This window comes from Scomber scombrus, chromosome 22 (assembly GCF_963691925.1).
Source record: "Scomber scombrus chromosome 22, fScoSco1.1, whole genome shotgun sequence".
Lineage (NCBI taxonomy): Eukaryota > Metazoa > Chordata > Actinopteri > Scombriformes > Scombridae > Scomber > Scomber scombrus.
Window position 1 is genome coordinate 20,808,691 of NC_084991.1, and position 12,537 is coordinate 20,821,227.

The 12,537-nt window shown below is 41.8% G+C and overlaps 1 protein-coding gene across 1 annotated transcript in view; it reads left to right on the forward strand.

Annotated features, from left to right (window-relative positions):
- Window positions 1-12,537, forward strand: part of LOC134004755 (plexin-B2-like) — a 183,645-nt gene that overhangs the window by 159,123 nt on the left and 11,985 nt on the right. Inside the window, 10 exon segments of the mRNA XM_062444134.1 lie at window positions 3,352-3,447; window positions 3,991-4,127; window positions 4,269-4,369; window positions 6,792-7,024; window positions 7,926-8,107; window positions 8,921-8,987; window positions 10,217-10,363; window positions 10,536-10,613; window positions 11,475-11,553; window positions 11,978-12,078. Of these exon segments, the coding sequence (XP_062300118.1) occupies window positions 3,352-3,447; window positions 3,991-4,127; window positions 4,269-4,369; window positions 6,792-7,024; window positions 7,926-8,107; window positions 8,921-8,987; window positions 10,217-10,363; window positions 10,536-10,613; window positions 11,475-11,553; window positions 11,978-12,078 (1,221 nt within the window).

A 12,537-nucleotide genomic window follows, 5' to 3' on the forward strand; every position in this document is an offset into this window, starting at 1 on the left:
GAAAGGAAGGACAGCAAGAAGGAAGGAAGGAATGAAGGAAGAAAGGAAAGAAGGAAGGAAGAAAGGAAGGAAGGAAAGAAGGAAGGAGGGAAGGAAGAAAGAAAGCAGGAAGGAAGGAAAGAAGGAAGGACAGCGAGAAGGAAGGAAAGAAAGAAAGAAAGAAAGATAGAAGGAAGGAGGGAAGAAAGGAAAGAAGGAAGGAAGGAAGAAAGAAAGAAGTAAGGAAGGAAAGACGAAGGAAGAAAGGAAAGAAGGAAGGAAGGAAAGAAGGAAAAAGAGCTCCTACTAAAAAAAAAAAACATCTTTGTCTTTAATCAGAAGAAAGCTCCAGAAGTTTGTGTTACTTTCTGAAATAGATTTCCACTGACTGATGGAGCTGATATCTGCGTTGTTTGAAGTCTTAAATATATCAGACAGTCTCATCATCCATGTCTAAAGCTGCAGAGATGATGGAGGAACTGAAACCAGATGCAGTCACACTACTACAGGAGCAGAAGTGCAGCCTTAAAACTGGAGTGTGTTTGGCTTTTATTGCCCCCTTCTGGCAGCGAGAGTAATTACAAAAACACTGTCAAAACTTGCAAACATTAGCCTCAAACGTCGCTACTATTGCAGCTCATATAACCCCCAAAGAGTGACTTGTTTCTCCATCAGAATTGGATCCATTTGGTCTGATAATGTTTAGAAAATCTAGAAGAGACGATTCAATTATTTTAACTTCTTTCAAGTCCCCAAAAAGTTAGCTGCTCGGCTTTTATCGCCCCCTTCTGGCAGCGAGAGTAATTACATAAACACTGTCAAAACTTGCAAACATGAGCCTCGAACGTCGCTACTATTGCAGCTCATATAACCCCCAAAAAGTGACTTGTTTCACTATCAGAAATGGATCCATTTGGTCTGATAATGTTTGGAAAGTCTAGAAGAGACAATTCAATTATTTTAACCCCATTCAAGTCCCCAAAAAGTTAGCTGCTTGGTCTCTAATGAGCATGCTCAGTATGCATTTACCCATGCAGCGTGGGAATATCAACACCAACACCAGATTTAATAACTTTATATACTGTGAAATACCAACGTTTACCTGGCAGCGGTAAACTTAACCAGCATTGTGTGAACTCCTTTGTTAAAGGCTTTAATGTAACAGGCGTTCATTTATATTTAAAGGTTCTATACTGCAGGTTTGATCTGCTTTCTACTGGGCAGCAAAGATCTTACATGATAAAAAAATTGACTTTAGCTTTGAGTCAGCATTTTCAAACGTATATTTTAAATATTGCCTCCATATTTATATCACCAGCTCTGCACCATCATCCTGACTTCTGACTCTTAATTTACAACATTTTGATCGATGCATCGTCATGAAAGCATCTTGTATTGTTCCAAGTCAGAGCAAAAGCAGTTATTGGGCTTTAGTTGGTGTAAAGTTTGCCCCTCCAGAAGTTAAAATGTTGAGAACCTTTGGTGTTAAAGTTGTTTTAAAAACACAAGCTGGTTTAACATCAGTGAATTATCATTTATCAAATCTCAGCAGATTCATATCTCAATGATTTCATCTTAAAGGAGAACTCCAGGGGAATTGGTTTTTACATATCAAAGTGAGTTTAAGGTGTAAAAATATGTTTAAATTCTAGTAGTGAAATCTGACAAAAGTGCGTCGAGTGATGTCACGTAAGTCAACGTCGCTTGGGGCAGAAATCTGGAGGTGTGGAGTTAGAAACAAGTGAGGTTAAACAGACCTTTGCTGCTCTTCTTCTCATGTCTGCTGGAGGCTAGCAGCTCCAGGCTACATTAGCAGCTACTAGCACAACAACTTCAAACCTCCAAATGAATTGAACCAGGTCGAGTTGAATTTTGGGTAATGTAGGAAGAAAAGGGAGTAAAGAAAAGATGGCATTACTGCTTCTGGTTGCATCAATTGTCTATCTTTTCCTTTCTAAACTGTCCATCATGAGTCCAGCAGTGTTTCTAGCATTGCAACTCTTCTCATCCTGCAAACTTCTGTCCTCCAAATTAATTATTCCGAGCAAATTCGTCTCTAAAGTTCTTGCTAGAAGAAAAGAACAAATTGTTAATTGAATATTTTATGTGTGACTTTGCATCATACTGTGATACTGTGTCATATATGCTGATATTAGAAAAAGATAATTACCAACCATATCAGACCCAAAATCCACACAGTGCGCTGACAGCCGCCATCGATCTAGCAGAGATCTTTGTCAGGCGTCATTAAATAAGACATCACAAAAACTAACAACAACAAACACCATATAGACACAAACACATTCATCACTCAGGTGATTGTAATCTGCATGATTGAGAGTCAATCAACCGTCAGATCGAACCGATTTAAAACCAGAGCTGGATTTTATACTTTCTGATACTCCCAGTCATTTATACACAGACGCAGCAGGAGGTCACTCAGCTTCACTTCAGATCAGATGATGTGTTTGAATTAAAGTGTTTTATACATCAGCTGGATTCATTTCTAGTTCTTTAGTTTGTTACTTTGGAAATATAATAGGTTACAGATTACTAGTTACTCTATTTAAAATGTAATAAGTAATGTAACTATTTCAATGACTTCATCAAAGTAATGTAACTTATTAAATTTGATGACTTTTCTAATTTTTCTAACCAATGTTTTCATCTGTTAGGGTAAATGTTCCCTCCATCTGTCCTTCCTTCCTTCCTTCCTTGCTTCTGTCCTTCCTTCCTTCCATCTTCCCTTCCATCTTCCCTTCCTTCTTTCCATTCTTCCTTCCTTCCTGCCATCTGTCCTTCCTCCCTTCTTTCTTTCTTTTCTTCGTTCGTTCGTTCCTTCCCTCCTTCTTTCCTTCCTTCCTTCCTTCCTTCCTTCCTTCCATCTTCCCTTTCTTCTTTCCTTCCTGCCATCTGTCCTTCCTTCCTTCATTCTTCTGTCCTTCCTTCCTTCCTTCTTTCCTTCCATTTGAAAATGTATTCATTAGTTCATGTAGATTTTGGAATATAAAATAAAGATATTTGATGAATAAAGTGGGTTTAATTGGTACTATGACTCCATTTAAGCCCATGTCTGCTCCTAATAAGCCCACATCAGGATTTATTTACTAAATATAATAAAAAATATTGATTTGAAAGAATTAAAAACAGTAATATATGTATTCAGTAACATGTTAAATATTAAAAAATGATGAAAAAACCCTCCTGAGTAAAATCTTAAAGGTCTGCCTTCAGATGTAACCTCCTTTGTAATCATCAACAATTTCATCAGTAACTGTAAGGGATTAAATTACTTTTATTTTGTTACTATTATTATGGGTACAGAAAGCGTCACACTTTGTTCCCTCCGTCTGTCTCTGACTCTGTTTTCAGGATGATAAGTTGATCCTGGAGGCTCCGTCATCGCAGCCCAGGGCCCGATCCAAACGCCAGCGCAGAGACACGACCAACGACCTGCTGGAGCTAGTGGTAAACACACACACACACACACATACACACACACACACACACACACACACTAACTCACACACACTCACACACACACACAAATGAAATTTCATGGCAATGGCTCAAAAAAATAGTGCAGAATATTTTTTTAAAAGTGCTGATATTAAAAAATCAAACATAACTTTCCACCCATGTGCTTGAGAGATACAATATATTGTACAATAATACAAATGACTTACTTATTGTATAGTTTTATCAGCTTTATTAGCTTATAAATGAATCACTTCAACTGCATGGACTCATTACAAACTCACACTTTGCAGACAGCTGCTGTTTAAAACCTGCTGAGCTTTATATGAAGTTTTACTGCAGATCATAAAGTTTCCAACTATACCAAATATGGCTGAATTTAATGAAAATCTTTATAAAATGATGCAGAAATTTCAGTTTCACTACCCTTTTTTTTCATTGTTTTTCAATCTTAAATCCAAGTGTGTTTATTTTAATCATCTAAAACTTGAATAAGTGTTTGCATGATGTGTTGTTTCCCGTCTCTGTGTCCAGGTTCAGTTTGGTAATGGAGAGTGGACGGTGGGTTCAGTCTACTACGCCAGGAAAGAAGATCTTCCTCTGGCTATAATCATTCCTGCTGTTATCGTACCGATGCTGCTCTTCATCGCTGCGTCCGTCTACTGCTACAGGTCCGATAGATTACTGACTACTTAAAAGACATAATGAGCACACGTGTTGATGTATGTTTAACTCTGTGTGTGTGTGTGTGTGTGTGTGTGTGTGTGTGTGTGTGTGTGTGTGTGTGTGCGTGTGCGTGTGCGTGCTGACAGGAGGAAGAGTCAGCAGGCGGAGAGAGAGTACGAGAAGGTGAAACATCAGCTGGAGAATCTGGAGGAAAGTGTTCGAGATCGCTGCAAGAAAGAGTTCACTGGTACAAAAACACTTACACATACACTCACACACACTTACACACACACACACTCACATACTATCACACACACATACACACACTCACACACACATACACACTCTCACACACACTTACACACTCACTCACACACACTCACACTCTCTCACACTCTCTCACACTCTCACACACTCTCACACACTCACACACTCTCAAACACACTCACACACCACATACACACTCGCACACACACACACTCACACACACATGCACACTCACATGCTCACACACACTCACACACTCTCATACACACTCACACCCACACGCTCACACACACATACACACTCACACACACTCTCACACACTCTCACACTCTCACACACTCTCACACTCTCACACACTCTTAAACACACTCACACATTGTCACACGCTCTCTCTCTCACACACACACACACACACTCCCTGAAACTCTACAAAGACATTAAGAGATCGGGGTGAAAGGAGTGTCGTTGGTATTTTCTGATTTTACTGGAGATGAAAAACAAAACTTAAAAAACTTTAATTGGGTCAGACTCTTTCAAAATAGGCGACCCAGATTTTTCTCCTCGTCTGTAGGTCAAACAAACAAAACACAACCTCAAACTGAGAGTTGCTGAGCGTGACGCTGCCATTAGAAACATTTATAAATATATATACATAAATATTACATCATTTCTCTGCACTTACAAGGAGTTAAAACCATGATGTCATTCTTGTAACTCTCTGTAATATTAAGCCATGCCAAGTTTCTCTGAAAACTATAATTTTGTTATAAGAAGCTAAATGTTAAACACGTTGTTTTCCTTTAATTAAGTCACATTAAAGTCATTTCAGTGTGTGATGAATATGTTTCAACCCTTCATTTAACTAAATATGCCAAACTGCTCAATTTGCTCATTAGAGAAGGAAGGAGGGAGGAAGGAAGGGAGGGAGGAAGGAAGAAGGGAGGGAGGGAGGAAAGAAGGAAGGAGGGAGGGAGGGAGAAAGGAAAAGAGGAAGGGAGGAAGGAAGGACAGAGGAAAGAAGGAAGGGAGGAAGGTAGGGGGAGGAAAGAAAGAGGGACGGAGGGAGGAAGGGAAGGAAGGAAGGAAGGAAAGAATGAGGGAGGGAGGGAGGAAGGAAGGACAGAAGGAAGGTATAAAGGGGGATGGAGGAAGGAAGGGAAGAAAGAGAGAGGAAGGAAAGAAAGAGAGATTAACCCCTCCTGTTGTCCTCGAGAGAAGGAAGGAAGGGAAGATGGACAGAGGAAAGAAGGAAGGGAGGAAGGAAGGACAGAGGAAAGAAGAAAGGGAGGAAGGATGGAAAGGAAGGAAGGAAGCAGGGAAGGAAAGAAGGAGGGAGGAAGGAAGGGGGATGGAGGAAGGAAAGAAGGAAGGGAAGAAAGAGAGATGGAGGGATGGAGGAAGGAAAGAAGGAAGGGAAGAAAGAGGGATGGAGGAAAGAAAGAAGGAAGGGAAGAAAGAGAGATGGAGAGATGGAGGAAGGAAAGAAAGATGCTGCTGCTTTGACTCAGACATCAGAAACTTTGCTTCAGGATTTCTTGGCGAGCTCAGCGGACCGTTTTCCAGTTTGCCTTTTTCTGGTTTTGACAGCTCCGTTACTGAGCTCGAGGAATCAGCCGGAGCTCTCATCATGTTTGGATGTCAGATGTTTTTAACACAGAGACTTACAGAGTTAGAGACTTACAGAGTTAGAGACTTACAGAGTGGGGAATATTCAATTTAAAGTGGTTAAATCCTCCTTTATATAAAGAGATTAACCTTTGTGTCGTCCTCCCGGGTCAAATTGACCCCGTCTGTTTTGACTGTTCTTTCCTTCCTCCCTCCTTCTTTCCTTCCTCCCTTCCTCCCTACCTCCTTTTTTCTTTCTTTCCTCCGTCCTTCCTTTCCTTCCTCCCTTCCTTCCTTGCCTCCTTCCTTCCTCCCTCCTTTCCTTCCTTCTTCCTTCCTTCCTCCCTCCCTCCTTTCCTTCCTTCTTCTTCCCTTCTTCCTCCCTTCCTTCCTTCCTCCCTCCTTTCCTTCCTTCTTCCTCCCTCCCCTCCTTCCATCTGTCCTTCCTCCCTCCCTCCTTCTCTCTTTCTTTCCTTCCTCTCTCTTTCCTCCCTTCCTTCTTTGCTTCCTACATCCCCCTTTCTTCTTTCCTTCTGTCCTTCCTTCCTCCTTCTCTCTTTCTCTCTTTCTTTCTTCCCCCTACCTTCCTCCCTTCCTTCTTTCGTCTGTCCTTCTTTCCTTCCTTCCTTCTTCCTCCCTTCCATCCTTCCTTCCTCCCTCCCTTCCTTCCTTCTTCCTCCCTTCCTTCCTTGACTCGAGGACAACAGGATAGAAATCCATAAAACATACAGTATAACACACACAAACTGAATAAACATGGATATATAACTCTCTGTTTCTCTCCGTCCGTCTGTCAGATTTGATGATTGAAATGGAAGACCACACCAACGACCTGAGCGAAGCCCGCATCCCCTTCCTCGACTACAAAACTTACACCGACCGAAACTTCTTCCTGCCCTCCAAAGACGGCGCCGCCAACAATGCCATGATCACGGGGAAAATACAAATCCCAGAAGCTCGCAAGGCCATCGTGGCTCAGGCGCTCAACCAGTTCTCCAACTTGCTGAACAGTAAAACCTTTCTCATCAATGTGAGTTTTGGTTCCTCTCTCTCCTTCTTTTTTGTGTTTGTCTTACTCTCTCGATCACTTCACGCTATTTGAAATCATAACAGTCCTCTTTAATCTTCGTGTCGTCCTCCCGGGTCTAATTGACCCCGTCTGTTTTGACTGTTCCTTCTTTCCTCCCTTCCTTCCTTCCGTCTGTCCTTCTTCCCTCCCTCCTTCTCTCTTTCTTTCCTTCCTCTCTCTTTCCTCCCTTCCTTCTGTCCTTCCTTCCTTCTTCCCTCCCTCCCTCTCTCTTTCTTTCCTTCTTTCTTCCTTCCTTCCTTCCTCCCTTCCTCTTTTCCTTTCTCCCTCCTTCTCTCTTTCTTTCCTCCCTTCTTTCTTCCTTCCTTCCTTCCTCTCTCCTTTCCTTCCTTCTTCCTTCCTCTTTTCCTTCCTTTCCTTCCTTCTTCCTCCCTTCCTTCCTTCCTCCCTCTTTTCCTTCCTTCTTGGTCCCTTCCTTCTTTCGTTCCTCCCTCTTTTCTTTCCTTCTTCCTCCCTTCCTTCCTTCCTCCCTCCCTTCCTTCCTTCTTTCCTCCCCCCTTTCTTCCTTCCTTCCTTCCTTCCTTCCTTCCTTCCTTCCTTCCTTCCTCTCTCCTTTCCTTCCTTCTTGCTCCCTTCCTTCCTCCATCCCTTCCTTCCTTCTTCCTCCCTTCCTTACTTCCTCCCTCCGTTCCTTCCTTCTTCCTCCCTTCCTTCCTTCCTCCCTCCCTCCCTTCCTTCCTTCTTCCTCCCTTCCTTCCTTGACTCGAGGACAACAGGAGGGTTAAGGTCTTCTAGCATTTGTTAAAAACACTGAAACTTGCTGTTTCCTCTCTGAAGAAGAAGAACTATCTAAACATTACAGGTAGATACATATATATATTGTTTGTGCATCTTCTGCGTCTAGTTCATCCACACGTTGGAGAGTCGTCCGGACTTCAACGCCCGTACTCGTGGTTATTTCGCCTCCTTGCTGACGGTGGCGCTGCACGGCAAACTGGAGTATTACACCGACATCACGAGGACACTGCTGCTCGAGCTGATGGACGAACACGTGCAGAACAAAAACCCCAAACTCATGCTGAGGAGGTGAGAAAAAAACTCTAAAAGATAACCGTGTTAATAACGTAGAAAGTTCGGGAAAGTAAGGTGAATAATTTGTACTTTTTTAGGCTGTAATTATACCATGATTACAAGTAAACCACCTTCAACCCTCCTGTTGTCCTCAAGAGGAGGAAGGGAGGAAGAAGGAAGGAAAGGAGGGAGGATGGAAGGAAGGAAGGGAGGAGGAAGGAAGGAAAGGAGGGAGTGAGGGAGGAAGGAAGGAAGGAAAGGAGGGAGGGAGGAAGGAAAGGAAGTAAGGAAAGAGGGAGGGAGGAAGGGGAAAGGAAGGAAGGACAGAGGAAGGAAGGAAAGAAGGAAGGAAAGGAGGAAGGGGGAAGGAAGGAAGGAAGGACAGAGGAAAGAAGGAGGGAAGGACGGGGGTAGGAAAGAAAAAGAAAGGGGGGAGGGAGGGAGAAAGGAAAAGAGGTAGGGAGGAAGGAAAGAAGGAAGGGAGGAAGGTAGGGGGGAGGAGAGAAAGAGAGAAGGAGGGAGGAAAGGAAGGAAGGAGGGAAGGAAAGGAGGCAGGGAGGAAGGGAAGGAAGGAGGGAAGGAAGGAAAGAAGGAGGGAGGGAGGAAGGACAGATGGAAGGAAGGAAGGGAGGAAAGAAGGAGGGAGGGAGGAAGGACAGATAGAAGGAAGGAAGGGAGGAAAGAAGGAACAGTCAAAACAGACGGGGTCAATTTGACCCGGGAGGACGACACGAAGGTTAAATGTTACCTGAGAATTGTCCCTCCAGGCTTCTGTACTTCAGCTCGAGTCATTATGTGTTTTTTTTTGTCTTGTGTTTGTGTTTCCAGGTCGGAGACGGTGGTGGAAAGGATGCTCTGTAATTGGATGTCCATCTGTCTCTATCAGTTCCTCAGGGTAACACACATTCTTTCACGTATTCTGTTGTTTGTCCTCTTTCTTCGATTTTGTTTTTTTCCTTTTCGATCTGCTCGGCTTTCTTCTTCAGTTCTGGTCCCCGTCTGTCCCAGTCGGTTATAATTGACTCCAAAATATTTTGCTGTGTGTCTCGCTATGATGAAACCTCAGTGTACCTGGTGTGGGTTTTTGTCCCCCTCTCTGTTGTGTTGAGTTTTGAGCTTTTTTCTGTGAAGTTTGTACAGACTGACAGCAGCAGCTAATATGTTGTGCTGATGTTCAGAGTTTGCAGAGTTTAATGCTCACACAAGTGTATTTACTTGTTGTGACTATAACCATGATGATAAGATTATATATTTCATGTGTTTTCCATTAAGTGAGCACCAAAAATAGTGGAAAATAAACAACAACTAAAGTAAAATAAAATGGTAAAAACAACAAAAAACACACCAAAAAAGCAATAGACAAGGAACACAGCTGTCAAATACTGATTAAGGGTTTTAAAGTTTTATTGAGTATGTTTAAAAAAGTCTCTGAAACAACTAAAACTCTCCTCTGAAACTGAAACTAGAGGCAGACAAATCAGCTTTAAGGAGCTTTATAGTTGAGTTTCAGCTCATTGTTTAGCTGTCCGGCTGCAACTTTACTGTTTTAGTTCACTCTCAGCGTTCTCATAGTGTTGTTTTCTACTGTTCACTACCTGCTCAGCACCAAACAAACAGACACAGTTATCTGTAGACTAGCTGGTGAACATAGTGGAGCATTTAGATATTTCCCTCAGGAGTTGGTAGAGAGCTAAAAGAGAGAGAATATTGGACTTTACATTCAGCAGGTGGACAGAAACACAACTCCTAATGAATGATAATGTTGCTGGATGTGGAGGAAAAAAAGCATATATCAACTTAAAAGATGATGTCAGTGATTTGATTGCTACTTGTTTCTGCTGCCCCCAAGTGGCCAAAATCAATTACTGCAGGTTTAACACTTAAAGTCACATCTGTTCACTGATCCTTCACATTAAGAAAAAGGCTAAGTTCAAATCTGTACATGCATATAACCTTAATGTTTTCCACTTGAGCTTCAACTTTATTACTATCCCGAAGGAAATTTGGTCTACAGCAGCCATCAAGCACAGCATGAAAAGCATAATAATGGAGTCAACCATCCGCTCGACACTCGACAACCAAGGGGTTAGGGTTAATTTAAATGTTTTTCTGTTCTTGTTTTAGGACACAGCAGGAGAACCTTTATACAAACTGTTCAAAGCTTTGAAGCATCAGGTGGAGAAAGGACCGGTGGACGCCAAGATGAAGAAAGCCAAATACACTCTGAACGATACGGGACTGCTGGGAGACGACGTCGAATACTCCGTCCTGGTTAGTAAAAACACAGTTTAAACAACGTGCATTCATGAAGACCACAGTTAGTATTTTATAACATAAAACCAGGTTTATGTCTCTTTTTACATTCAAAGCAATGCCTGTATTTCACATTTAACCCCTTGTGTGGATCATAGTATGATTGACCGTTGTGTGTTTGTCTCATCAGACTCTGCAGGTTTTGGTGCACGGGGAAGGACCGGACGTGACTCCAGTTAAGGTGTTGAACTGTGACACCATCTCTCAGGTGAGTCTTATCTCTTCTTCTCTCAGTTTTCACCCATCAGGAGCCAAATAGTTCACGTTTTCTCATTTTGGGTGTCATGTCGCACCAATACATGTCGCTATTTCATATAAACCTCGTATCATATCTCCATATTTCATCATAAATCAATGCTATTGGTCACACTTTATGTCTGTCTGTGGGTTTTACAAACATTTAATCAATGAAAAACAGCTGACTAAATATCATTACCCCCATTGCATGTTTTTATCTCCTGAAAATTAACGGTTTTAAGACCTGCAAGAATCACAACCCAATCAACTCAATTTAAGTCTTTTTGGTATCTTTGCAAAAGAAATGGAGTTTATACAATTGATGAAATTATAATTGAGACTGGGTTTAGATTTTATTTGATGTAATTTAACCTTTATTTAACTCGGCGAGACAAGATCGGTTATTGGTATATTTCTTACTTACAATGACGGCCTGAAAAAAGAAGACACTTGAAAGGGGACAACAACAAAAAATGACAATCAAACAGAAGTAAAACATTAGACTGAAAACAGGAGGATGAATATCTAAGAAGAGTTTAATAAATGAGTGTAAGTTCAGCTGTTACTGGATTTACTGGCAGTGTAGAAAAGCGTGATTTTAGTCTTTTGGGGTTTAAAACTTGAGGTATAAATTAGTAAAAATGTTCCTCTCTCTCTCTCTCTCTCTCCCTCCTCTCTCCTCTCTCTCTCTCTCTCTCTCTTCTCTCTCTCCTCTCTCTCTCTCTCTCTCTCTTCTCTCTCTTCTCTCTCTCTCTCTCTTCTCTCTCTCTCTCTCTCTCTCTCTCTCTCTCTCTCTCTCTCTCTCTCTCTCTCTCTCTCTCTCTCTCTCCAGGTAAAAGAGAAGATCATCGATCAAGTGTACAGGAATCTGCCGTACTCACAGAGGCCAAAGGTGGAGAGTGTTGCTCTGGGTAAGAAACACACACACACGCACACACACACACACACACACACACACACACACACACACACACACACACACACACACACACACACACACACATAGTTTGACATGGAAGAGTTTGCTCCCTCATATTGTGAGTGTGGTATAGAGTTTGTCTCCCCCTAGAGGTCAGTGGAGGAACTACAGGGTTTTATTGGGAATGTATTTTGGTTGAGTTTGATATTCTTTTACTTCTAGTTTTTCTTTAAAGAGATATCACAGGTGAGGTGATAGGACTCACAGTGCTGCATTGTATCAAAAAACATGCTTTTTAAAAAGTCTCGTTAATGGGCGTGTTGTGATTGCTTCAGTTTTTAAATTATCATGAACTTTTAAAAAGACAGTTATGTCCGATGGCACCGATTCATAATCATAATCTCGTTGGTCTGCAGAGTGGCGTCCAGGCTCCACCGGTCAGATCCTGTCCGACCTCGACCTGACCTCCCAGAAAGAAGGACGCTGGAAGAGACTCAACACTTTAGCTCATTACAATGTAAGTTCAGTCTGTGTCTGAAAAGCCTCCAAACAAAAATTTATGACATTCATCAGGTGCAAAAGATGCCTGGTTTCACACAACTGTATAATAACATACAATAAACTATATTATAGGGGCTCTATTAGAATATCTTTACATCATTTCCAGTTAAAAACTCCTTATTTATCTTCTACTGGCTCTTTATGCAGCCCTTCAATTCAGCCTCTGTCTGTAACAGGCCGTTTTAAGAGCTGCTACCCCTGCATGTTTTAGTTATCTCCTTACACTAACACACCTGATTCTAACTAGTAGCTCATTATCAAGCAGCTGAAGTTTGTCAACAGGCTTGATAACGGGTTAATAATTAATAAAAAAGATGTGTTAGATTAGGGAGAAACCTAAGGCGATTGATTAACTGGCCCTGGAAGCTACATAAACACACAATAATGTCTCTTCTTTTCCTCTTTTTTTTACTCA